Genomic DNA, 27,557 nt, shown 5'->3' with positions numbered 1-27,557 from the left:
TCACCGCCAACACCGCCATCGTGGGGTGTGTGTCTAAGGGGAGCGAGCAGGAGTACAGGCAGGTCATCATGGACTTTATCGACTGGAGCGAGCTCAACCACCTTCAGCTCAACGCCAGCAGGACTAAGGAGATGGTGGTAGACTTCAGCAGGAAGTCAGACTGCACCGGTGAACATCCAGGGTCTGGACACTTTATGACTCTGTGGTGGCGTCTGCACTTTTCTATGCAGCGGTCTGCTGGGGAGGAGGGAGCACAGAGAGAGACAGGAAGAGACTGAACAGACTGGTCAGGAGGGCCGGTTCGGTCCATCTAACAGTCTGAGGAAGCCGGCCCTCCAGGACTGGAGTTTGACACCCCTGCTGTAGAGGAGGTGGCTGAGAGGAGGATGTTAGTGAAGCTGACATCCATCATGGACAATCCCCCCCCCCCCCCTGCATGACACTGTGGGGTCTCTGAGCAGCTCCTTCAGCAGCAGACTGAGACACCCACCCTGCAAGACTGAGCGCGACCGCAGGTCCTTCACCCCATCTGCAGTCAGACTGTTTAACAGCATCACCACATGACTCTGTGTTAGAATCATCAACATCATTACTGTTCCACACTGTGTGTGTTTTCATTCCTGATCTGTCTTTCCACCAGCGAAAGTGTACATAGTGTTGATGCCTTGTATTATTTAGTCTTTGTATTTTTATCCCCTTTATTTAATTAATGTAAACTGGCTCATAGCTGTTCATTTTTTTCTTTTTTGCTGTTGATGCTGTTTATATTCCCTGTTTTACTGTTTTTCCCATTGGGGGATCAATAAAGATGATCCTTATCCTTAAAATAAAGAAGCGTGGTTCGACTTTTAGAAATCTGCATTTATGTATATATTGTTTGGCCAATATAATGATTGCATTATATATTCTCCTCTTCTTTTTGTCTTTCATTGAAATACCAAATTTTATGTTGTTATATTCTAAAGTTGGAGAATTTTAAGTCTTTTGTAGAAATCCAATTTTGAAGTGAACCCCAAAAAGTTTTTGTAAATTTACAATAAAAAAAAGATGTTTGGTTTCAATTTCACCATCACAAAACACTCAGTTATTTCTTTCATATTAAATCTTTCTCTAAGGAATTCAGTACATGAGTAGATGTCATTAATTTAAAAAGTGTGTTTCTTTTTCTTTCGGTGAGACGGGGAGAGTGAGGTACTCGGTCCTAGTTGTTGAAATATTTCCGACAGAATAATCTTTTAAAATAAATTTCCTTTTGAGTGAACTGGGAAGAGTTCCAAAGTTAAAGATCTTCTAATAATTTTATTTGTGCACTTCTTCTCCCCAAATTCAATTTCATCTATATAAAGTGAAGATAACTTGGGTATTATTTGTTGATATGTTAATGTGCTTTTTACCATATTTATGATTGCTTGAGCAATCGCCTTAATAACTGTTGAATATTGTTTAGTTGTACATTCAATGTTGTATTTCACCATTAAATCATTGTAATCAAGCAAATTCCCCGTGTGTGTGTGTGTGTGTGTGTGTGTGTGTGTGTGTGTGCGCGTGTGCTTTTTTTATATTCACGATGATTGGGGAAGCTTGTTGTGTTGGTTCAAGGCTTCAACCTCTTGATATAAAGATGTTGTAAAATGTCCATTGAGCATTTGAATGGGGAAACGTATTTCTAAAACTAGAGCTGAAGGAAAAGCGAACAATTTCAAATCGCCATATCTGATCATGACCACGTGGGGGCGGTGTGAGGAAATGACAGCATACATTTCACACCAAAGAAGAAGAAGAAGCGGTCCTCCTCAGTTCCGTTTGCTTGCCGATAGTTAGCACAGCCGCAACCATGGAGGAGGCAAAAAACAAAGAGAAAAAGCTTCCAGAGAAGACCGATGAGAAGGAGAAGGGACAGCAGCTCTCTGGGAAAGACAAGGACAAGAAAGAGGAGCAAGAGTTGGTACGTTAAAGGTTTTAATTCTTATATTTTAATGTGTGCTAACCACCGCTACTGATAGTGTTATTTTACCTGAGTCACTGCCGCTTAGAGTGCGCGAGGCCGAGGCCTTTACCATTCAACTCTTGATTAAACTCTCCGATAGTATATATTTAGTCTCATTAGTCAACCTCACTGTCATGAGCTGAGACGTTTAAACTCTTAAAGATGAACTCAAACGGCTAACCGTAGCCTAGTCAGCCAGCGAGCTAACGTTAGCCTACTAGCTGTCATCAGTGTTAGCATGCTAAGCTAGTTGAGCGATGATAACATGACAAAGCAGCTAATTAATGCTGTGTCATAAAAACAAGACTAATTAAATGAATTAATGCTGAGTCATGAAGAGAATAAAAACAAATAAAAGGAAATAATTCGGAGTCAAAAAAAGATAAAATGAACTCATGCTGAGTTATAAAAACAAAAGAGAGGAATTAATACAGGATCATTAAATCAATAAAATCAAGTTAAATGATCAGGTTTGAATTAGAATAAGAATATGGTCATTGTTTAATACAACAGGATTTAAAAGAAGAACCAGCTCTGAGCATCTGATGAAATGAATAAAACGGGTTAATGTGTCACATTCAGGAGAGAAAAGTCACAATCTATATAATCTACTAGTGTCAATTCACAAGTGTTATCTCTACACTTTACAACAAGTAGGTAAAAGACTTTATTTTTTATTTCTGCTATAATTTACATTTCATACTGTGCAATATTTATTTATGTTTCTGCAATATGTATTCATAATTTATTGTGCTGCTACCTGTAAATTTATGTACTACTGTATAATCACAATATAGTCTTTATTCTCTATGTATATTATATTCTATATTATGAGGACCCAGTTTAATCCATCCTAGCGTGCCTGCTAACCTGCGCTGGACTTGGAAATGGGATGGAGGGCGATGGGATAAGATGCAGGAAGAAGGATAGGATGGGGGGGGGGGGGGATTGTTTTTGAGGCAGTTCATCCTCACCCGAGGAACCTGAGAGAGTTTAGGACAGTCACAGTTGTGCAGCATTTAGTGCCATGGTGGCTCTGGGGTTTTTGACTTGATATCCTTAAACGCCTCCCAGAGGACAACGGTTGAAAAAGATGCTGTCCATGTTGGGACGAGTCCTTTAAGAAGGCTGCGGGCTCTCCTGAGGCTGTTTGATCAGGCGGATCAATCCTTTTACCTTTGTGGCTGTGATATATAATACTTACACTCTTCTTTCACGACTTCAGTCAGAGGAAGACAAACAGTTACAAGAGGATCTGGAAATGATGGTGGAGAGATTGAGTGTAAGTAAAGTTTTTATATATTTTTTCTTTTCGCCTGTCTCATATTCGAGTAAAGTTGCAAAAATAAATGCTGATATATTCTACACATCACCAGGAGAAGAACACGTCATTGTACCGTCCTGCACTGGAAGAGCTGCGCAGACTAATCCGCTCCTCGACCACCTCCATGACTTCAGTACCCAAGCCCCTCAAATTCCTGCGCCCGCACTATGGCAAGCTCAAAGAGATCTACGATGGCATGGCTACCGGAGAGAACAAGGTAGGGCTCCGTTCTGTACACTTCTGTTGTTGTTGAAAAGATACCCATAATAAAAACAGGGCTTGGACTCATTCCTGCAAAGGGACTAAATCTTGGGCAATTATTACAAACCCCAGACTCTGGACTGGATAGTGCAAAGTCCAGGAACTCTGGGGACAGGACTTTTAGGCCTAAAAGATGATTTTGCTTCATTGATGCAGCTAGAAAGTCTTTGAATATGATGACTGACAAACAATAAGTTGCTTCTATCTCAACTATAAATCTTTGGCTGATGTGTTTGTGTGCAGCATTTCTGTGCTGATGTGGTATCAGTGCTCGCCATGACGATGAGCGGTGACAGGGAGTGTCTGAAGTACCGTCTGCTGGGATCCCAGGAGGAGCTGGCCTCCTGGGGACACGAATACGTCAGGTGAGACACGACTCTGCGTCAATGCGTGAACGGCTCTGTTGTAATTAGAGAAGCTGCATTAGAACAATCACATGCAAAGATTCTGTGATGGTTTGTATTTTCTTGATTCTAGGAGGAAAACAGCTGATATTTCTATCTATACATTTGTACGGCGTCAGCTGCTAGCTTAATTTCTAAGCTGGTTCCTCTCTGTTTTTCGTCTCACAGACACCTGGCCGGTGAGGTCGCGAAGGAGTGGCAGGAGGTTGAGGAGAACGACAAGGCTCAACAGGAGACACTGCTGAAACTAGTTAAGGAGATTGTCCCCTATAACATGGCCCACAATGCCGAGCATGAGGCATGTGACCTGCTGATGGAGATCGAGAGGCTGGACATGCTGGAGGACTACATCGATGAGAATGCTTATGGCAAAGTGTGCCTGTACCTCACAAGGTATGTGCACATTTCCACTTAGTTCAGAGGCATCTGTCCTGTGTTCATCACTACGACTGACTTTGTGCGTTCTTCCTTCAGCTGCGTGAGTTACGTTCCTGAGCCAGAGAATTCAGCGCTGCTACGAAGTGCCCTCAACATCTTCAGGAAGTTCAACCGTTACCCAGAGGCACTGCGCCTGGCTCTCATGCTGAACGACGTGGAGCTGGTGGAAAACATCTTCACATCCTGCAAAGACATGTAAGGAGGCTCTGAATTACATTTATTAAAGTACGAGAAGAAGGTGGGTCGACCTCTCTGACCTTCCATGTCAACTTCAATCTTTATTATTGTCTGAAAGCGGCTCGTTCACACAGCAGCCAGTTAGCCCGTCTCTGTTTGATGCAACGAGAGAGAGAGAGAGAGAGAACATCCCAGCAGATGTGATTCGGTACAGACTGAGACGTTGTTGTTGCAGGAAGTCGTCTCTTTCCTCCATGATCTAAAAGTCATCTTTATGTGGCATGTTATAAATGAGCCTCTCCAATGTCGCCATAGTCCAGCGTCGTCATGGTAACAGTTGAATACACTCACAGTTCCCTAACAACGGGCTGTAGATGCTTGTGTGAGATGTTCACTGACCTTTATGAAGTCAGGTATTCGTCTCTCTATCTCTAAGTGAATGTATGCATTTAACCAGGCGACGTGTAGAAGTGGAGTTTGTTTTGAAACTGTGCTGCTGTCGAATATTTTCCAGGAACACTCTTTAGTACTTTAGACGTCAGTTTTCAGATGTAGTAGTTGGTGGTTCGTCTTTGTCCCTGCAGAGTTATCCAGAAGCAGATGGCGTTCATGCTGGGTCGTCATGGCATGTTTCTGGAGCTCAACGAGGATGTCGATGATTATGAAGACCTTACAGAGATCATGTCCAACGTGCAGCTCAACAGCAACTTCTTGGCTCTGGCTCGAGAGGTGAGAGACAAACACAACAAACGCCTTTAAATGCAGAATACAAGACGCAGTCTTTCTTTAAACTCTTTCAGCCAAGTCCACAACCTGCAGCTGTGGGGTTTCTCTTTGTGCACTTTACACTCCTTCATGTGGGCGGCTGTGGCTCAGTGGGTAGAGTCGTCGTCCCTCAATCGGAAGGTCGAGGCTTCGATCCCCAGCTCCTGCGAGCAACATGTCCGATGTGCCCTTGGGCAAGACACTGAACCCCTCTGCTGCAGAAACACTTTAATATTTTCACAGCTCAGACTCATTGTGTGCAATGAAAGCCAGTGGGGAGTTTTGTGCTGAAACTCATGATAGTGCACGATAGGCTGGAATAGGGATGACATATATTTGAAGGCCAACCTGGAAGTAACTACGCTGGTGGTTCCTACTCTGGGATTTGAATGTTTTGGATGATTTATAAAATAATCTGTGTGATGTGTAGCTGTTTAGTTCAGCTGATAATCTTTACAGATAAACATCATTTATATGAAGTTTGAAGAGTTCTTTAACTGTTTACAGGTCTCTTTTAATCAGCACATGTTTTTCTCTCCCTCACATATTATGTACATTATGCTATATAAGTTTTAAGTCTAATGCTAACTGCACAGGTTTAACCTGTAATTATGTTTACTCTTAGTCACATAGGGGCTGCTAAATCTTGTTTGGGGGATTATTGTATACAGGGGGGGGGGGGACAGCGGGTGTGTATTGTAACTAATGTCTTGTGTCATGACTCATAGAGCGAGGTGGGGGGTTGTGACCTTGAGCACGCCGTCACTTTTATGATGGCTAAACTTTCACATCTGTAAACATCTGTAAACTCTTTTGTTGTTTCTCCTCAACAGTTGGACATCATGGAGCCCAAAGTCCCAGATGACATCTACAAAACACACCTGGAAAACAACAGTGAGTCCTGTTTTTCTTCACCGTAAGGATGAACGATTTTAGGAAAAGATTGAATTGCGATTTTTCTGGCAGAAATTGCGATTTCGATTTTTATCACGATTTTCTTCAAATCAAGCTCGTGCAATGTTCTCAATGTACAGTAACATTTACAAACATGACAGGAAATGACATCATACCAGTTAAAACTTTAAATGACAGAACTCTGAATTAAAAGAATGAAAACTAAAGTTAAGAATTAATTTCAGATTTATTTATTAAGAAGAAACACACAGATGGTGTGATGTTCTTGTTTTTAGTGTCAGTTTGACAGAAATCTGATTATAAGTGATGATATATATTTTGGGCCTTTGGGGTTGCCATAGGTGACTTAGTTCACAGAAGTTATGCAACAAGAGAAGCTAACAATGTCTCCATATTTTCTTCTAGCCATACGGCTGAAACATTTGCTTGTGAGCGTCATTTCATGTTCAGGTCTTGCATTGTTTGTTTAATAAGGTTACAACGTGAGATAACAACGATTGATACATTCGCGATGCTAACCGCTAGCATTCCTATTCAAAATCTCATAGACGTTAGCATCAAGCTAGCGGACTTTTCGGTTTAACTTCTGTTTTGATGTCTATTTAGTTGTACAGTGCTTCCTTTATTAAAGACTGGACAAAGAAACTTCAGCTTCTTAATTGGAGGAAAACTGTTAGCTATCTGTCGAGCTGTGTATCGGGCTAAAGAAGTCCCACACACCCAGGGGCAGAATAGACGGCGTGTGTGTGTAAACTGACACAACGGCTCCTGGGTCAGTCGGGAGAAGCACTGCCAAAAATCGCGTTTTTGAAATCAAGATTTCGATCAGAAAACGATAAATCGTTCAGCCTTACTTAACCGGTTCCATTTCTGATATAATCTGAATTCATTGATCTTTTTCACTGACTGCTATGGCCTGTACGTAACGTGACAGGGTTCGGAGGCAGCGGATCCCAGGTGGACTCTGCTCGTATGAACCTGGCCTCTTCCTTCGTCAATGGCTTTGTGAATGCGGCGTTTGGACAGGACAAGCTGCTCACGGACGATGGGAACAAATGGTTGTACAAGAACAAGGACCATGGTAAGAGAGGTTGAAGACGTATGGAGGTGTAGTGCCTGATTATAGTCCTCTCTGCAGCCGTTCATCTGTGACTATTAAATGTCCCCAGGAATGCTAAGTGCTGCTGCCTCCCTCGGTATGATCCTGCTGTGGGACGTGGATGGCGGTCTAACTCAGATCGACAAATATCTGTATTCCTCTGAGGATTACATCAAGGTAAACACTGGGCTGGCGTTTTGGGAAACTCAACGCGTTCTGTATTATTCTTTGACGACGGTTAAACGTCTGTATTCATTTATCCTCCCATCTGCTAAATAATTTGGCGTGCCCGATGGTCAGTGCTGCACGCTATGCAGCCGTTTGCCGCCACTGGAGTTAACGCTCGTTTCCACCTCACGCCCCGTGGTCCGTCTCCACAGCCTGCTAGCAGCTGCGCTCTGCTTTATCTCAAGTCTATTTTTGAAGTAGCGCGCTGCAATCACGCGTCAGACTAAATGGAATAGGTCGACCCGGACAGGAAGTCGGATAAGGAAACGCACATAGCGTCCGGTCAGTTTCACAATAAAACAGCACATACAGACTTGTGATCGTATGTGATGTCACCTGCTACATGTTGTTTGCATGTCGTTCTCATTACTCCCGCCTGATGCAGCTGCTCATGGCTGCGCTCACGCTCTATAAATTGACACAGTGGGGTTGGGCGTGCGTCATCGGCTCGGCTAAAATCCTGGAGCTGATGGGACGCAGCGTGCGCGGATTATGTGGAATTTGCTGGTTAGACCGTCGATAGGAAAGTTTGGCACATTCCAGTTTGTAAGACTTGATCCAAGCTTTCAAGTTCTTCTTCTTTGTCTTGCACGTGCACCTTCTCTCCCTCTGCAGTCTGGAGCCCTCCTGGCCTGTGGCATCGTCAACTCGGGTGTGAGGAACGAATGTGACCCGGCCCTCGCCCTGCTCTCTGACTACGTCCTCCACAACAGCAACATCATGAGGATAGGAGCCATCTTTGGGTGAGGAGACGGTTCTCCTTTTCTGCACTCTGTTATTCTTGAGTCTGTCCTCAGAGAGTCAGTGAACATTCTTCCTTCGCTCTCTCTCTCTTTTCTTGCTTTCAGCTTGGGTCTTGCTTACGCTGGCTCCAACAGAGAAGACGTCCTTTCTCTGCTTCTCCCCGTCATGGGAGACTCCAAGTCGAGCATGGAGGTGAGGAGACACGTTTCATTTGAAGGCCTCCTCTTATTTCACGTATATTCAGCCTGCTCTGCTAAGTTTCAGCGTGTGTGTGTGTGTGTGTGTGTGTTTGATCTCCAGGTGGTTGGTGTGACAGCTCTAGCGTGCGGTATGATCGCAGTAGGATCTTGTAACGGTGACGTGACCTCCACCATCGTCCAGACCATCATGGAGAAGAATGAAACCGAGCTGAAGGACTCGTACGCCCGCTGGCTGCCTTTAGGCCTGGGACTCAATCACCTCGGTGAGCCGCGGCCTCCGAACACCTCTGATGATGAGCCAAAGGAGAAACTAACTGCATGCGTGATTCTCTGTCCACAGGTAAAGGAGAGGCCATTGAGACGACCCTGGCAGCTCTACAGGTTGTACCTGAACCTTTCCGCAGCTTTGCCAACACGTTAGTGGATATCTGTGCATACGCAGGTCAGTCTGTCCAGCAGGTACCCAATCCCTGTGTGATTTAGCGTTTAATGAGGAGTCCTAAATCTGAGCCCCCTCCTCCTCAGGCTCAGGCAATGTGCTGAAGGTGCAGCAGCTTCTCCACATCTGCAGCGAGCACTACGAAGCCAAGGAGAAGGACAAAGAAGAGGACAAGGACAAGAAGGAGAAGAAGGACAAAGATAAGAAGGAGAGCGCGGCTGACATGGGCTCGCACCAGGTAAGGACTTATTACAGAAACCGTGTCATAGGTCACTGTGTCTCTGCTTACTCACTCTGCTGTCTCTTTCAGGGTGTAGCTGTCCTTGGTATTGCCCTTATTGCCATGGGGGAGGAGATTGGTTCTGAAATGGCCCTGCGGACATTTGGACATCTGGTCGGTATCATGAAGCTTTAAGACGCGTTCCTCCTGAGCGTCCCTTCAAACAGAAACCTTTGGCTGTTTTAACGACACTCTCTCTAACGTAGTTTGTGCTGTGTTGCTATCCCCAGCTGCGTTATGGCGAGCCCACCCTGAGGCGAGCAGTGCCCCTCGCCCTGGCTCTCATTTCAGTGTCCAACCCTCGTCTCAACATCTTGGACACCCTCAGCAAGTTTTCACATGACGCCGACCCTGAGGTGTCCCACAACTCCATCTTCGCTATGGGCATGGTGGGCAGCGGTGAGTTCAACAGGAATGAACGGAGGGCGTTTCCCTCAGTGACAGTCAGATTGAAGGAGAACGATCACAGTGGTGTAAACATGGCTGCTGCTCTCAATGACGAGAGGGAAGCTCGTATTTTAGGAAAGCTCGCTCTCTCTCTTTTCAGTTTATCCTGCTCATTCTGTCGTCCATTTCCCTTCCTGTCAGCTGACAGGAAGTCTGAAAACCAAACTGCTTCCAGTGCATTGATAGTTACATGAAACACACGTGTAGACATTTTATCATCATCATCATCATAATAGGAACAGATTTGTCGAGCCGGTCTCTGTCGAGCCGGTCTCTGTTGAGCCGGTCTCTGAACTTGAAGGTGGGGAGTGTTTGAGTGATCAGGCCTCCTCAGGGTCTGAACTTCCTCAGTCATTTATTCTTATCCCCTTCCTCAGGCACAAATAACGCCCGTCTGGCCGCCATGCTGCGTCAGCTGGCACAGTATCACGCCAAAGACCCCAACAACCTCTTCATGGTCCGGCTGGCTCAGGTGAGTGGCGACACAAGAGGCGCTCTGTAGCAGACGCTCGTGGACTGACTCTGTGCTGTTTGTTTCTCTCTGCAGGGTCTGACTCACCTGGGCAAAGGCACACTGACACTCTGTCCCTACCACAGCGACAGACAGCTGATGAGTCAGGTCGCCGTGGCTGGACTTCTCACAGTGCTCGTTTCCTTCCTCGACGTCAAGAACAGTCAGTTAATTTTCCTCCTGCTGCTCGGCACACTAACGCCCTCCAGCTCTGTTTTCTAATGTCACTTAAGCTGATGTAAGTTTGTGAATATTCTCCCCTGGTGTTTGACTCTGTGTGTCACAGTAATCCTGGGGAAGTCTCACTACATTCTCTACGGCCTGGTCGCAGCCATGCAGCCTCGGATGTTGGTCACCTTCGATGAGGAGCTGCGACCGCTGCCCGTGTCCGTCAGAGTCGGACAGGTGAGGCTCTTTGAAACAACAATCAGGTTTTCAGTTCCTGGAAGACTCGAACAGTTTCCAAAGAAGTGCATAAAGATGGGACACGTTGCTCTGTCCATCAATCTTGGGTTCAATTTAACAACAACAAAGGCAAAAGGACGGGAGACAGCTCTCTGCAGTGTTTTGAATTTAGACTGCAGTACCCATTTTAAACACTAGGTGTCAGAGTTACATACTGCTCCTTTAAGTTTGATGAACCATGCAAGATTTTCATTTTGGCTGGACAATACAACATTAAGTATTCAGCAAAGAGAGATTTCTGTGTTGTGACTTCTCGCCTGTGCGTCTTTAGAAATGTTCGTCTGACTGACCTTGTTTGTTGTGATCTGTCTTTCAGGCCGTGGATGTTGTGGGCCAGGCGGGGAAGCCAAAGGCCATCACAGGTTTCCAGACTCACACCACGCCGGTACTGTTGGCTCACGGAGAGAGGGCGGAGCTGGCCACAGAGGAGTACCTCCCCGTCACCCCCATCCTGGAGGGCTTTGTTATCCTCCGCAAGAATCCCAACTATGAAACCTAGACTGCCCTCCTCACATCTGTCTAGCCTCTCGTTTTGTTTGTAAGAAGGGGGGGGGGGTCCATGGCTCCTTGGCTCCTTGCAGTTGATATATGTAGTTGTTTAATGCATGGCTGGAAGAAAACCAAGACGGGCCAGTTCAAAAGAGTCGCCAGGTTATTAAAAACAACTGCTCAGTCCACATCCACGTGTGTGCCCCCCCCTCCCCCCTCCCATTACCTTCTCAGTCAACTTTTGTAATTAGAGCCTTTAAAAATATGTATTCCTTCAACACGTTTTCTTCTGTTTTTGTTACAGTACTGTAAAAGGTTGAATCAAAAATAAAAACTTAAATGAACGTGGTGGAAGCGTTGAGTGTCGTGGTGGTTAACGACCAGCAGTAAGATGTTGTGCCGAGTCATTTCAAAGACGGGTCTATAGAAGCTTACATAGCGCCACCATCGCTCCATCTGAACCCCGGGGAGCATGCGGTTCTCTGCCTCGGTGTTCATGTCAACGTTTACCTTAAAGGCCATTTAAAAAGAGTGTTTTCTACATTTCAGAAGCGTCTCAGGCTGCAATATTTCATTTTTTATTAAAGTCACGTTCTCATCTGATAAGTATTAGATTGAAGTCCAGGCCAGTCCAGGTCCCTGAAAGCTCCAGAAGATGGATCCTCAGACCCACATGTCATTTAATAATAACGTGCACAGTGAAGCCTTAACGGCGGCTGGATCGTGAAAACCCAAATAATAAGGAAGAGTGCCGAGACAAATGTACGAACGGTCGACTCTGACAGAGAAACGGTGACAGAGCATTCAAGTGGTTGGTTCTGATGTGGGGAAGAGTTCTACAGAGTTCATGGTGATCAAATGTTTAGTCCATTTTCGTGGCACCCTCCTGAGACACTTCACGCTTTGTCTTTTCAGCTAAACAAATTCATTGACTTTTCGCTGCATTGCGTCATGTTTTCGGTAAGATTTTGAAAATGTTTGTGGTTTCACTTTAGGGACCCTGATTCAACGGACTCAAGTCATTGGACCCCAAAGTCCGGTTCATAGTGAACACAAACGGGCCGTACTCTGGTACCATGCCTGAGTCTGCTTGATGAAGGTAAAATAAAGCCTGATAAGAAATAAAGCCTCCTTTCCTTTTATTGTGATACAAAATGTTATATGATTGAAATGTTTTATGAACCTATTCAATCGAAACAATCGCACCAGGAGAGAAAGGAAATGGCTTCATTTTAACTAGAATTACAATTTTGCCTCTGAGTGACAGTAGAGGGTTCGACCTGGACACAAGCAATAAGCAGACTGGTTTAAGTGAAGGACACATTTCCAGATTTAAGTTAAAATGACATTTTGAGAAATGTTGACTTAAGAGATTTCAAATGGAATTAAATTTGAGATGAAATATCGAGAATAAAATAATCGAAATAGAGTAAAAAAGATTTTTCTCTTATTAATCAACGGATGTCGTGCAATGACATCGACCATTTCTTTTTTTTTTTAAACTCTATTTATCCCCGTAAGGCAATTGGCGCTCCAAGCAGTCAACCTCAGGAGCAGCGACCCGCATGCCCCTGACGGAGCAGGGGTCTTGTGTCTTGTCCATTGCACATGTTGCACGCAGGAGCTGGGGATGGAACCCTCAACCTTCCAGTTTGAGAGATGAAAACTCTACCCACTGAGCCCAATTGAAAAGACAGGTGGAATGCCTCAGTTTGGACTTGGTTGTCTTTCAACTGGATGGTTGGGGGTTTGATCCCCAAGTCCTGCAGCCACATGTCTGATGTGTCCTTGGGCAAGACTGTAGCATCAGTGTGTGAATGTGTATGAATGGATGAGTTAACACTGATGGACTCTTTACTCTGCAGCAGCCTCTACCATCAGTGTGTGAATGTGTAGGTGTGACCTGCGGTGTACAATCACGGAGTAGTCAGATAAGTATTTAAGCTCCAGTTCATTTACCATTCACACCACATTCAGCGAATCGGACATTTCCATTTGCCGTCCTGACTGAAAATAACAACAAATAAAACTCTGCCAGAGGATGATAAAGAAACACACCAGACAACTCTACATAATAAATTGTTTCAGAATCTGTGGATCAATAAATATATATCATCTACCAATTCTTAAAATCCCTGAAATCTCAAGATTTTTTTTTTCAATGTTGGAAAAAAATGTTAAAGTACAGTTTTGAGATTGAGGGTTCTCCTGTCATGATTTTTTTCTTTTTCTTTTTTTTTTTTAACAGGCTACAAACTTTCAGAATAATTATGTACATTGTCTAACTTTATTGATTTACAAGTTTAAAGGCTCGGTTGGTAATTTTCTCCAGAAACACTTTGTAATATTGTAGTTGATATTAAGGTTAGGTCCTTTCTTTAACTGTTATTAGAAGTAGCAAAGAGCTGACCCAAGAGATTTCAATGAATTCCTCAAAATTATTGTCTTTTATCATTTGCACCTTTCTATTTATATTGTTATATTTCTAATCATATATTATATTATATATATATTATTTGTATTTGTATGTCTTTCTCTGTTACCTGCCGAGAAACAACAGATGGAAACTTCTGCTATAATCTGACATCTTTTACAGCTGTTCATTAATATACACTGTCCCTAACAAATGAATAAAATAAGTAAACAAAAAATAATACATAAATAAAATAAATAAATACATAAACAAATAATACATACATACAAATAAATGAATAAACAAATAATACATAAAATAAATTCATAAATCAATGAATAAATAAAATAAAGTACACACGAATAATGCTTTTATAAAACATGAATTATTTTTTTCAAAGTAATAATAATAATTAATAATAATAATTGATTTCTTAATTATTGATTGATTATCGGCCGTATTTCTCCTCCGTGAAGTGATTACAAAATAATAATAATAGTAATTACCGAGAAAGTTTGGCGTGACGGGATTTTGCCGGAAGTACCTCACTTCCGGCTTCCGGGCAGATTTTCCGTCCGGCTCCGCGGACTCAAGGAGAGAAAGGTAAGCGCCGCGCGCCCATGAGAGAAATCTTTATTTAAATGTTCAGAGTTACAGGTGAGTGTGAGGTGGCTGGGGAGGGGAGAGTCTGCAGCAGTGAAGTCTTTGTTTGTCTTTTTAGTCTGAAGAGAAGTTAAACTTTCTTCATGCTGTGTTTTCAGGGATTAGCTAGCCGTCTGCTAGCATCCCATGCTAACGCGACGTGTGTGATCTTTCTCCACTTTATCAAAACAAACAATCAAACAGCCCGTCAGATTGCAGCCAAATGTCCTCTCAGAGACAGGTCACACAGGCGAGTTATACCTGCTGTAAGTCCTCCAGCTGGCTGTGTTGTTGTTTACACCGGTGCTAACTGCTAGTTAGCTTCACAGCAGCTAGCCGTGAGATCACTCCGCCAGGTGAGATCAGCCTCCTGACTCAAACCACCAACACCCGTGTCCTCGCTGTTTAAACCACATGTTGTTGTTCATAACGTGACACCTGAGACCACGTGACAGCGACGCTACCTCTCCGGAAACACGTCATTTCAGTTGACCTACCCGGGCTGCTCTTAGGAAGTCATGCTGTGACATAGGAGACGAGTGTTTTGTGATGGCAACACGTGACATCACCTGTGACAGCTCCCTTCAACCTGTGAGGAAATCGCGTGGTTGCTGGCGGAATGTGACGTCACTATTCTGGTGTCAGCGCGTGCTGCTGTTTGAAGCCGGTCACAGCTGACTCCCGGAAGCGGGTTCTAGTGACGTCATTTACTGTCGGAGCCGATGTCATTTGAGGTGTGGTTCATGTGACAAACACGTGGTCAACCAGATAAGGCCAATAGAACAACAACAAGTGTGTGTGAGTGTACTGTTGGTTTGGTGTGTGTGTGTGTGTGTGTGTGTGTGTGGGGGGGGGGGGGGGTTGCTGTGTTTGTGTGTACTGTTGGTGTGTGTGTGTGTGTTGTTTGCTGTGTGTGTGTACTGTTGGTTTGTTGTGTGTGTGTACTGTTGGTTTGCTGTGTGTGTGTGTATACTGTTGGTTTCCTTTGTGTGTGTGTGTGTACTGTTGGTTTGTTGTGTGTGTGTGTACTGTTGGTTTGTTGTGTGTGTGTACTGTTGGTTTGCAGTGTGTGTGTGTGTGTACTGTTGGTTTGTTGTGTGTGTGTACTGTTGGTTTGTTGTGTGTGTGTACTGTTGGTTTGTTGTGTGTGTGTGTACTGTTGGTTTGTTGTGTGTGTGTACTGTTGGTTTGTTGTGTGTGTGTGTACTGTTGGTTTGTTGTGTGTGTGTGTACTGTTGGTTTGTTGTGTGTGTGTGTACTGTTGGTTTGTTGTGTGTGTGTACTGTTGGTTTGTTGTGTGTGTGTACTGTTGGTTTGTTGTGTGTGTGTGTGTGCGTTACATCGACGCCGTGCCCTCGGCGTAGACCCGACGTTGTTGTTGATCATTTATTGTTCTGTGTCAAGGGAACGCGTTGCTCTGCAGTTCACCGCCAAGCAGCTAGGGGGCAGTTTACATTTGCAGAGGTCGTCTGTCCGACAACTAAACCAATCAAAACGGGTGAATTTAACACTCGTGAGCTCACTGACGAACCTGGATGGACAAATTCACTTTCGTTACTTTCGAATGTCAATCAGCCGATCTTCTTCGCCGTATACAACCTTTTAATATTTCCGTCGTTACCGGAAAGTAACTGCTAGAAATGACGCTCTGAGCGGACCAATCGCAGTCCTTGCGGTTTGCGTCGACGCGTTGTCAGGATTTGAGGCCAGTTGTTCACGATGCTGCATGAACTCCAGACGGTCGTACCCTTCAGGTCGTTCTCATGGGTGCATGAAATCGTGAAAGGGTCTTTTCAAACGGACAGCGTAATCCGTTGTACACGGTAATAATTAAAGAGTGTGTGTTGAATTAAACGTTGAGGAGCACATTTCTCCCTCTCTGTATCTCCAGCACTGCAGCAGGCCATGGACTCATTAAGCCAGTGACTCATTTAATTCTTTCCCTCTGATTTAAAGCAGGCAGCAGAGTTGACTCAGCTCTGAGCAGAGTTTGCACTAAAGCTTTATTTAGTGTAACAGTTGAGCAAGGAACAGGAACTCTAATGTGTTTTTAAAGCATGTAAGATATCTGCAGACTAACTCGTCCTACGTTGGTGACGTGATATCGAGCTTCTCCTGGGCGGGTCACAGGTGTGCGTGCAGAGAGAGGATCATGCAACAGTCGTAGGCGCACGTTTCACTGTAGTGGTGCTGGTGGCTGGATCTCAGCGGGGCTGCATCAGACCGGCTCAAATGACTCGACTGTGTGAGGAGGAGGAGGAGGAGGGTGGGGGTGCCTCCTCGCATAACCTTCCCCACGACGTGGGGCCAGATAGGTACCGGCTGTGTCAGTGTCTGCGGTCCAACTCAAGTCGTCATTGTGTCACTCTGTCAGTATGAAGAAGGATGTGCTTGTCTTCCCAGCTGACTGGACTTCTCAGATTCTTTTTTTTTTTTTTTTTTTTTTTTTACTACCTGGCCTCCATGTTTGTGGATGACCGTCTGTCCTGGCCCTCACTGATATCGCTGACATTCTCAGAGGCTCCGGTTTAATGGGACGAGCGAGCCAAATGCATGTCAGTGTTTCTCAAAGCTTGGCATTTAATCGGGCTGTTTGGAAACCCCTCTTTATCTATTTGTCTTCTTGTGTTTGTGTGCTGGAGTCATGGTAACAGTGGCGACTACAACCATTTCTGCAGACTGATTTCCTCGTCCTTTAAAACAGACCGAAGTCCCTGATTCATCATGAGTCAGGCTGTTTTCTCTGCTGCTGCTGTGAGTGTAACGCTGTGTGGGTCAGTGGCAGAGATAATGTAGGCTTCGGCTATAAATACCAAATGTGTGGCTGCGGCAAGAACAACAACTCCACCGAAGCAAAACATTCATAGTTTGATCTGTTCTGAAGAAGTGCAGCATGTTGGCGTCTAGTTTGAGATGTTTTAGTGCTCATACTAAACACAAAGTGAGGGCTGAATAGTGAACTCTGTGCGTCGACTCGTCCAGTTACTCACTAAACAAATCTACCTGGTACACATGGAGGTGTATGTCGGTGTATGTCGGTGTATGGAGGTGTTGGAGGTGTATGGAGGTGTATGGAGGTGTTGGAGGTGTATGGAGGTGTATGGAGGTGTTGGAGGTGTATGGAGGTGTTGGAGGTGTATGGAGGTGTTGGAGGTGTATGGAGGTGTATGGAGGTGTATGGAGGTGTATGGAGGTGTTGGAGGTGTATGGAGGTGTTGGAGGTGTATGGAGGTGTATGGAGGTGTATGGAGGTGTATGGAGGTGTATGGAGGTGTTGGAGGTGTATGGAGGTGTTGGAGGTGTATGGAGGTGTATGGAGGTGTATGGAGGTGTTGGAGGTGTATGGAGGTGATGGAGGTGTATGGAGGTGTTGGAGGTGTATGGAGGTGTATGGAGGTGTTGGAGGTGTATGGAGGTGTTGGAGGTGTATGGAGGTGATGGAGGTGTATGGAGGTGTTGGAGGTGTATGGAGGTGTTGGAGGTGTATGGAGGTGTATGGAGGTGTTGGAGGTGTATGGAGGTGTATGGAGGTGTTGGAGGTGTATGGAGGTGTATGGAGGTGTTGGAGGTGTATGGAGGTGTTGGAGGTGTATGGAGGTGTATGGAGGTGTTGGAGGTGTATGAAGGTGTTGGAGGTGTATGGAGGTGTATGGAGGTGTTGGAGGTGTATGGAGGTGTTGGAGGTGTATGGAGGTGTATGGAGGTGTTGGAGGTGTATGGAGGTGTTGGAGGTGTATGGAGGTGTATGGAGGTGTTGGAGGTGTTGGAGGTGTTGGAGGTGTATGGAGGTGTATGGAGGTGTATGGAGGTGTTGGAGGTGTATGGAGGTGTATGGAGGTGTATGGAGGTGTTGGAGGTGTATGGAGGTGTTGGAGGTGTATGGAGGTGTATGGAGGTGTATGGAGGTGTTGGAGGTGTTGGAGGTGTTGGAGGTGTATGGAGGTGTATGTCGGTGTATGGAGGTGTTGGAGGTGTTGGAGGTGTATGGAGGTGTATGGAGGTGTATGGAGGTGTATGGAGGTGTTGGAGGTGTATGGAGGTGTATGGAGGTGTATGGAGGTGTATGGAGGTGTATGGAGGTGTTGGAGGTGTATGGAGGTGTATGTTTCACAGAGTTTCCCACAGAAGGACGCGTGAAGGACACACTTGGGGGGGGAGACGAGTGCAACTCGCAGCTGGACAGTGCTTTTATTGCAATGTCATTCTAACCATATTTTTTACTTTATTTCATTTGTTTTATGAAAATGTTGAATTTATGTTTGTAAGTCATTTAAAATGAATGAATGAAATGCAGAGTTGTTCCAGCACAATTCAGGCAAATAATCAAATAATCAAAGCAGCTCATTCAATTGTGCAAACGTAAACAAGCAGCCACGGCTGTGTGGCGTGTGCATCACTCCCCCCCCCCCCCCCCCCCCCCTCGGTTTCCCACCGACAGCTTACGTTCAGAAGCGATTCCCGGGGGGGGCATTTCACGGGGTAATGCATCACAACTTCTTCTCTTACATCCCCTTGCAAGTGACAGCTTTTGATTTCTTTTCACTTATTTACAGGAAGATATTTTGACTCGTTCTCAAAAGGTCCCGCAGAGGCTAAACAAGGAAGAGTCAAAGCATACCACGTGATGCGTCTGAACGAATCACGTTATCAGAAACCAATGAAATTACTTGTGACGTGTACCTGTGATGAAAAATACTTTGCCCCACTGTATCAGTCATGACGGACATGACAGAGTAGCTGTCACGCAGCACGTCCCGTTAGAATGCTAACTTTAAGACAAATTTACGAGAAATCTAATGCTGCGACCAGACAAAATAAAATACACACATAAATGTATTATTTGGATATTTTCTTAGTAGTTTGAAAGATTACATGTTCAGGGACTGAATCAGCCCCAAATCTCCAAAATGAGCAGTGCATGTGGTGTTTTTACCTGCCGTGTCTCGCTTTGAGCTGTTAGCTAAACCTCTGGACCGGCTCTGTTTGTTGATGATACAGCCTGATACCACACGATGGTGTTTGGTTAAAGGTGAAGCATGTCACCCTGAGCCCGAGTGGTTAAGATTGGTACTGCAGTCCATAAATGAAAACGCATCAGTGATTCTGTTTTTCTCTCTGTGTTCATTTTTAGGAAAATTAGTTCCTCGGTGTAACTACACAAGGACCCAAGATTCTTCAATGTGAGTAAACACCTGACTCGATCAGGAAATATCTGCTTTTACGTGAGTGACCCTCTCTGCCTCGTTCCTCGCCCTCTGCGGCGGTCTAACCCCAAGCTCTCTTTTCTCTGTGGTTGTCAGATATGTACACAGGTCCACATCTGCCTCCCCATGCAGAACTCCATGAAATGAATAAAGCGCCACAGCCTATAACAGGACCCCCCTCCCACCCCCACCCTGCCCCCTCCCCTGGTCTGTCACAGGTAAGAAACCCTGCTGAGCTTGTGTGTGTGTGTGTGTGTGTGTATGTGTATGTATCAGGTCCCAGAATGAACAAAGACGGCTGAGCTGAGGTATGATGCTCACCTTCTCACTTCCTACACTTCCTGCGTCCCACTCTTCTGCTGTTGATGTCACTTCCTGTCTCTTGCAGCCCTCCTTCCCCCCCGGGCAGCCCCCTTCTGTTGTGTTTGCCACCCCACCACCTCCACAAATGAACCCAGCACCACAGACCCGACAGGTAGGCCTTCCCACCGCTCAGCTGCAGAGTTTCCTGCTTTGTTGTGATTCAGGATGTGAAGTCTCTTCTTGCTGCTTCAAATGTCCCTGAGTGCATTTTCTGCTCCTCGCTGCAGCTCTCTGATATCTTCCCGATCAGTGTCCTCCTGTTAATGCTTCTTATTCGACCTGCGTTTTGAGCGGTCCGTGTCGGCCTGTCCTTCGTGCTCTACATCACTGAGTTTCACAGCTGACCTGCAATTTTTAAACTCTCCCTCCTTAAAGCTCGATTAAGTGGTGCCGTGATGGAAAAAAAACCGTAACACTAACGATAAATGTTCTGGCGAGAGACCCACCCTACCTGCTGGTGCCAACTGTCACCAGGTTTCTGCAGAGGCCATTAGGTAGTTTGAGTACTAGAGTACTCATTCATTAGGTAATTCGAGTACTCGAGTACTCGTTCATTAGGTAGTTTGAGTACTAGAGTACTCGTTCATTAGGTAATTCGAGTACTTGAGTACTCGTTCACTAGGTAATTCGAGTACTCGAGTACTCGTTCATTAGGTAGTTTGAGTACTAGAGTACTCGTTCATTAGGTAATTCGAGTACTCGAGTACTCGTTCATTAGGTAATTTGAGTACTCGAGTACTCGTTCACTAGGTAATTCGAGTACTCGAGTACTCGTTCATTAGGTAATTTGAGTACTAGAGTACTCGTTCATTAGGTAATTCGAGTACTTGAGTACTCGTTCACTAGGTAATTCGAGTACTTGAGTACTCGTTCACTAGGTAATTCGAGTACTAGAGTACTCGTTCATTAGGTAGTTTGAGTACTAGAGTACTCGTTCATTAGGTAATTTGAGTACTCGAGTACTCGTTCATTAGGTAATTTGAGTACTAGAGTACTCGTTCATTAGGTAATTCGAGTACTCGAGTACTCGTTCATTAGGTAATTTGAGTACTCGAGTACTCGTTCATTAGGTAATTTGAGTACTTGAGTACTCGTTCATTAGGTAATTTGAGTACTTGAGTACTCGTTCATTAGGTAATTTGAGTACTTGAGTACTCGTTCATTAGGTAATTCGATGACTGTAAATTGCCATCTCTACTCCGCACATTGTGTCGCTGATTGCTGCTCGACTTGTTAACGCTCGTGTTTCCACATCTTGCTGTGGTCCATGTCCAGGAGCTCGCTGAAGGCAAGTGTCAAGCTAAACAGAACAGATTGACCTGGACAGGAAGTCAGACAAGGAGCAACGCACAGCGTCAGATGAATTTCAAAATAAAACACACTACATAGGCGCGCCGTCTGAAGGACAAATTCTCCTCAGAAAGCAATGGAACCATGTTTTTGCACGCCGTCAGGTGGAGCTAAACCACGGCGCCGATGCACAGACTATGTTGGCGGTTCGATGCTGAAAGGCTTTTCTGATGAAAGTGATTACTTGTCGTTTGAGTAAATGTGGAGAGCAAAGCATGGATCTCGTGCTTTTTGTCTTTAACCTTTGTCCTGTCTGCTTCTCCTCCTCTAGTTTGCCCCCGGGCCCCGACCTTTACACCAACAGGTACTAACAGCACAGTCGATGACCTGCGGGTTGTGGGAGGGGCTACACACTGTCCTTTGACTTGAGTACTAACATCTGAAGAGTGAACATCCTCACAGAGAGAAACGCTCCCCTCGCTGGCGTGCACTCTCGCTGCTCCAGGACGAACCGAGCCTGAGCGCGTCAACCTTTTGTTCACAACGTCGTAATACAACGCATGCATGGCAAGGCTTCACGTGAAACGTGCTCAGTTTACAAGACAGTATATATATAGATATATATCTATATATATATATATAGACAATGTTGCACACGGTCCCTTTACAAACAAAGTTAATAATAATAAAACATATGTAGGTCATAAATACCTCGTAAGTCTTCATGTTCTCAAACAAGACGTCGCATCAAATCTCACAGTTCAGAAAGTTTCACAGTTTTCTGTCACGAGAGAAAAAACATTATCAGCAAAAACATCGATTTATCATCTGATGGTTAATGTTCTCAGCTCGCCTTGACTTTGCATGCTAACGCATCCTTTATCTGATCCGCAAAGCAAACAAATGAAACACTACAAACACAGAGTTTCACTTTGAGCATTAATAAAGGAACAAGAACGAATGTTTTCAGGTTAAAGTGCGGGCTGTGAGCTTTTCTTAAAATGTGCTCTGTGTAGTTCTAAAAAGTCGGGCGGGGCGTGATACTTATAGCTAGGTGTCTCAAACCTGGAGCTGTAGAAAAGAAAGGATGCGATCATATAGGAAGGAGGTAAAAGTTTGCACACTGCCGTTCACACCATGATCAGGAAGCGTGCAGACACAGATGACTAACACAAACTCCATGTTGAGTGATCCGTTGTCCTCTTGTATTCTCCAGTTTCAGTCTCATTCGAGTCGTGCCTGTTAACTGCATGCTGCTTGTTGATTTGCTGCTGAGCTCGGAGCAGACACTTTCTGGGCGCTTTGCATTAACTTATTGTGCTGCTCTCTTTTTCTCGACCCCCCCCCCCCCCCCCCCCTTTTTGCTTCTTTCTGATGTTTCTCTGTTTGTGATCTGTGTGTGTGTGCTGCTGAAGGGAAGCTTCAGGTCGCTACAGGTAACTCCATTTCCTCTATCTTAAAGTTTTTCTCCGTTTTCTCCCCCCTCTCTTTGAGGAGTGTATTTGTATTGTCTTAGTATCGGGTGTTGTTTCGCTCTGTTGGCTTGGTGTGATTTTTCCTGGACATGGTGAGCGGCTCCCAAGCCAGCAGCAGCATGTCAATGAGGAGACTCTGAATGAACCAGCACTAGCTGCTTTAGCTCTTGTGGCAGGCAGAGCTGCTATGTTTCCAGATGGAGTCTAATCACTGATTGATGGTCAAGCTATGAGGCGAGCGTCCAGGCGAGACAAACTAGCTCCAATCAGAGTTAAAACATCACAAGAGAATGGGGGATGGTTTTTATTTCTTAGGTTTCAGAAAGGTAACAAGTCTTTTTGTCTCTCTGTTGAACCGCTTCCATTCATTTCCTCCTTTCCCATGTCTTCTTTATTCCTCCATTCGTTCCTTCTCCCTCCTTGTCCACCTCGCTCTCCTCCCCTCCCTCTTCAGCCCTACTTCACCAACAGGACCAGCCTGCCTCCGAGCAGCGGGCCCCGGGGTGTCCCACCCAGCAGTGGTCCTCGGCCTGTGACACCCACCCATGTCTACCAGGCGGGCCCCGGCTCCCGCATGATGATGATCCCCGGGCAGCAGCTGCCGTTCCCCAGCTCACCACAGGGACCCGCCTACTTTATACCTGGACAGGTAGGGGATCAGAGCGCTGTTTTAAAAACGGGAATCATACTAACATTTTTTTTTTACTTACTTTTAATTATGGAGTGAAATGTAGAGGGGCTGGAAATTAACATCTGGCAGGTCTTTGTCAGATTGTCTGTTCAGTTTGGGACTCGAGGGAAATCTGGTTCAGTTAAAAATATGATCTTGGAATCGAACCAAGATCCTGCGCTAACATCTCTGTAGCGTAACGTCCTGCGCTGATGTCTTTGTAGCGTAACGTCCTGCGCTGATGTCTTTGTAGCATAACGTCCTGCGCTAACATCTCTGTAGCGTAACGTGCTGCGCTGATGTCTTTGTAGCGTAACGTGCTGCGCTGATGTCTTTGTAGCGTAACGTGCTGCGCTGATGTCTTTGTAGCGTAACATCCTGCGCTGATGTCTTTGTAGTGTAACGTGCTGCGCTGATGTCTTTGTAGCATAACGTCCTGCGCCAACGTCTTTGTAGCGTAACGTCCTGCGCTGATGTCTTTGTAGCGTAACATCCTGCGCCGACGTCTTTGTAGCGTAACGTCCTGCGCTGATGTCTTTGTAGCGTAACATCCTGCGCCAACGTCTTTGTAGCGTAACATCCTGCGCTGATGTCTTTGTAGCGTAACGTGCTGCGCTGATGTCTTTGTAGCATAACGTCCTGCGCCAACGTCTTTGTAGCGTAACATCCTGCGCTGATGTCTTTGTAGTGTAACGTGCTGCGCTGATGTCTTTGTAGCATAACGTCCTGCGCCAACGTCTTTGTAGCGTAACGTCCTGCGCTGATGTCTTTGTAGCGTAACATCCTGCGCCGACGTCTTTGTAGCGTAACGTCCTGCGCTGATGTCTTTGTAGCGTAACGTCCTGCGCCAACGTCTTTGTAGCGTAACATCCTGCTTCGACGTCTCTGTAGCGTAACGTCCTGCTGCGACGTCTTTGTAGCGTAACGTCCCGCGCTGTCGTCTTTGTAGCGTAACGTGCTGCACTGATGTCTTTGTAGCATAACGTGCTGCGCCAACGTCTTTGTAGCGTAACATCCTGCGCTGATGTCTCTGTAGCGTAACGTCCTGCGCTGATGTCTTTGTAGCGTAACATCCTGCGCTGATGTCTCTGTAGCGTAACGTCCTGCACTGATGTCTTTGTAGCGTAACATCCTGCGCTGATGTCTCTGTAGTGTAACGTCCTGCGCCAACGTCTTTGTAGCGTAACATCCTGCGCCAACGTCTTTGTAGCGTAACGTCCTGCGCTGATGTCTTTGTAGCGTAACGTCCTGCGCTGATGTCTTTGTAGCGTAACATCCTGCGCCGACGTCTTTGTAGCGTAACGTCCTGCGCTGATGTCTTTGTAGCGTAACATCCTGCTTCGACGTCTCTGAAGCGTAACGTCCTGCGCTGATGTCTTTGTAGCGTAACGTGCTGCGCTGATGTCTTTGTAGCGTAACGTCCTGCGCCGACGTCTTTGTAGCATAACGTCCTGCGCTGATGTCTTTGTAGCGTAACATCCTGCTCCGACGTCTTTGTAGCGTAACATCCTGCGCTGATGTCTTTGTAGCGTAACGTCCTGCGCCAACATCTTTGTAGCGTAACATCCTGCGCTGATGTCTTTGTAGCGTAACGTCCTGCGCTGATGTCTTTGTAGCGTAACATCCTGCGCCGACGTCTTTGTAGCGTAACGTCCTGCGCTGATGTCTTTGTAGCGTAACGTCCTGCGCCAACGTCTTTGTAGCGTAACATCCTGCGCCGACGTCTTTGTAGCGTAACATCCTGCGCCGACGTCTTTGTAGCGTAACGTCCTGCTGCGACGTCTTTGTAGCGTAATGTCCTGCGGCGACGTCTTTGTAGTGTAACGTCCTGCTCCGACGTCTTTGTAGCGTAACGTCCTGCTCTGACGTCTTTGTAGTGTAACGTCCTGCTCCGACGTCTTTGTAGCGTAACGTCTTGCGGCGACGTCTTTGTAGCGTAAAGTCCTGCTGCAACGTCTTTGTAGCGTAACGTCCTGCGGCGACGTCTTTGTAGCGTAACGTCCTGCGCTGCCAACTTTGTAGTGTAACGTCCTGCTCCGACGTCTTTGTAGCGTAACGTCCTGCGCCGCCTACTTTGTAGCGTAACGTCCTGCTCTGACGTCTTTGTAGCATAATGTCCTGCTCCAACGTCTTTGTAGCGTAACGTCCTGCGCCGACGTCTTTGTAGCATAATGTCCTGCTCCAACGTCTTTGTAGCGTAACGTCCTGCGCCGCCTACTTTGTAGCGTAACGTCCTGCTCTGACGTCTTTGTAGCGTAACGTCCTGAGCTGACATCCTTGAAGTGCATCAGGTTGCAAGTGCGGCAGCAAATGAGACGATTTAAACAGCGAGCAACTGGTTGGTTAGTTTTATTAACTGCCAATAAAAAGCCTGTAAGACACTCAGTTAACGGTCTGCTGTTTGAATAATACTTTTGTTCCTCTTCTCTTCCCGATTTATCTTTAGTACCCGTCTGCAACATACGTGGCCACGCCCCAGCAGTATCCAGTCCCCGCAGGAACACCGGGTTTCTACCCTGGGACCAGCCCCGCTGAATATGGTACTTACGGTAAGAGGCTCTACCTGGGGCCTCACACACACACACACACACACACACACTCACTCACACACGCACACCTTTTCTTGTTGTTACTGTGAAGGTTTCAGCAGTGTCACTTTGGAGCCGGGAAGGTCATGGACCAATGCATTTGTTGAGTCACATGTGACTCTTCTTAGCCAATCAGGTTGTCTTACTCAGAGCAGGCACAGCGAGTGACCAGGTGAGCCTGACAATCCAGAAACGCATGGAGCAGCGAGCAGAGAGAGAAGTCAAAGATTGTTGAGGCGGAGTGAGGTGGCTCACTCTGTGGGCAAGTTCGTTGCTGAAACTTGTGGTCAAAGATTTAGACACGGACAGGAGGGCCCACTCTTGATTTATTTTGTTTTGTGGCGGGGTTCTCTTCTTAAACACCCAGAAAAGGTTGAAAAACACACACACATGCGTAGTCGCAGACTTTGATTGGTGGATTTATTTTTCACCGGCCTCCACAAGTGCACAATATTTACCAAAAAAAATGGGAAAAACCGAAAACAAAAAAAAATAGAAAAAAAAACATTTAAAAGAAATTTACAAAACTCCCACATGAGTATTTAGCAAACAAAGAATTTTCTCTCTGTAACCTGGAGTCAACTGGCCGAAGGTCTCAAGCAGCCTTCTTTTTAAACAAAAAGCCCCTCCCTCCGGGCCTTATGATTTTACATAATATTTCCAAACCGTTTTAACATGTGCCTCACCACTGACTTACCCCTTTAAATGAACATTTTATTCATAAGACAGCAACATTTCTGTAGATATTTAAAAACAAACATTTCAACAATCAATGACATCACGTGATTGTAATCGAGCGCCACGTCCGCCTATTTACCTGGCGGAAATGGACCGCCTCTGTTTGGTTCAGAACGGGACGCTGCGGAGCGCATCTCCAACGCCCTACATGGTGAGGGCGCCGAGAGTTGATATAAATGTATGAAAATCAAAAGAAATAGAGCTCACAAGTGTACACCCTTGGTCGCGCTGTGGAACGGGAAGGAGGAAGATGATGATGTGTTTGTTGAACTGAACATGTTTGGACTGAATTGGAGGGTTATTTTCTTGTCAGGTTTGTTTGATTTGTGTAAAGACGCTGCATGTTTCAGTCGATAACCGTTGGGATGTGTGCTGCCCATCCTGTGTGCTCTCACTCCCTCTGAAGGTGGCCTGAGGTCATTGCACAAAAAGAAGTGATGATGTCCTGAAAGCAAACTTGCTGACCCCCCACAAGCAGGCATCTGAACTATGTGTAGTCTTTGTTTAAACTGTAGCTCATCAGCAGTACAATGCACTGGCCTGAATACAGCACAGTGCAGAGGCCGGCTTTCCCTTGTCCCCCTCTCTTTTGTTCTTTCACTGTACTCTGTGCAAGGTAACTTCATCAACCCCTCTGCACTGACTTTTTGGATCAGGTTTGATTTTCTGCTCATCTGTCCTGCTTGTGCGTGTTTCTGGCGTGTTCCTACATCGAACCGCCAGCACTTACAGTTCAAAGAGCGGCTAATAAAATGGGGTCGCTGACGTCGTGAAACACACGTGCAAGCGATCGGGAGAGTTCTGCAGCTCCTCTCGCAACAGGTGGAGCTGTCCTCGCACGGCCTCTCTTCATGTGGACGGACGCCGTTGTGTTTTTATTTGAAAGAGTGTAGAAGGCAAACTATCATCGTCAGTGCTTGATCACGTGACGAGGCCTCGTACTGCGAGCTATCACAACGTGCAAAGGCCTTCTGAGCCAACTCTATTTATTCTGATGTCCA

General features: G+C 45.7%; 2 protein-coding genes across 3 annotated transcripts in view; both read left to right on the top strand.

Moving 5' to 3' along the window:
* Positions 1 to 1,754: 1,754 nt before the first annotated feature.
* On the top strand, positions 1,755 to 11,517 carry psmd2 (proteasome 26S subunit ubiquitin receptor, non-ATPase 2). The gene is made up of 21 exons (XM_079353807.1): positions 1,755 to 1,945; positions 3,213 to 3,269; positions 3,364 to 3,528; positions 3,816 to 3,937; positions 4,145 to 4,369; positions 4,451 to 4,609; positions 5,176 to 5,320; positions 6,190 to 6,250; positions 7,206 to 7,352; positions 7,441 to 7,547; positions 8,214 to 8,341; positions 8,447 to 8,534; positions 8,643 to 8,805; positions 8,883 to 8,984; positions 9,068 to 9,219; positions 9,292 to 9,375; positions 9,492 to 9,660; positions 10,086 to 10,180; positions 10,256 to 10,382; positions 10,506 to 10,624; positions 11,001 to 11,517. The coding sequence occupies exons 1-21, from the start codon at positions 1,835 to 1,837 to the stop codon at positions 11,181 to 11,183; spliced, it is 2,709 nt and encodes a 902-aa protein (XP_079209933.1). The 5' UTR covers positions 1,755 to 1,834; the 3' UTR covers positions 11,184 to 11,517.
* A 2,610-nt stretch (positions 11,518 to 14,127) lies between these two features.
* LOC306830372 (eukaryotic translation initiation factor 4 gamma 1-like) overlaps positions 14,128 to 27,557 on the top strand; it is a gene marked incomplete at its 3' end in the record, with an annotated part of 34,118 nt that continues 20,688 nt past the window's right edge. Inside the window, exons 1-8 of one of the 2 annotated variants that reach the window (XM_079353803.1) lie at positions 14,128 to 14,189; positions 19,360 to 19,408; positions 19,529 to 19,650; positions 19,821 to 19,907; positions 21,417 to 21,449; positions 22,501 to 22,521; positions 23,015 to 23,209; positions 25,677 to 25,770. In XM_079353803.1, coding sequence (XP_079209929.1) covers positions 19,531 to 19,650; positions 19,821 to 19,907; positions 21,417 to 21,449; positions 22,501 to 22,521; positions 23,015 to 23,209; positions 25,677 to 25,770 — 550 coding nt within the window. In that variant the 5' untranslated portion in view covers positions 14,128 to 14,189; positions 19,360 to 19,408; positions 19,529 to 19,530. Of the gene's footprint in view, positions 14,190 to 19,359; positions 19,409 to 19,528; positions 19,651 to 19,820; positions 19,908 to 21,416; positions 21,450 to 22,500; positions 22,522 to 23,014; positions 23,210 to 25,676; positions 25,780 to 27,557 lie in introns of both variants that reach the window. The other variant, XM_079353802.1, reaches the window with a different exon arrangement.

Source organism: Symphodus melops (assembly GCF_947650265.1).
Source record: "Symphodus melops genome assembly, chromosome: 10".
NCBI lineage: Eukaryota > Metazoa > Chordata > Actinopteri > Labriformes > Labridae > Symphodus > Symphodus melops.
Note: the sequence above shows the minus strand (reverse complement) of the source record. Positions and strands in the feature narration are given on the sequence as shown.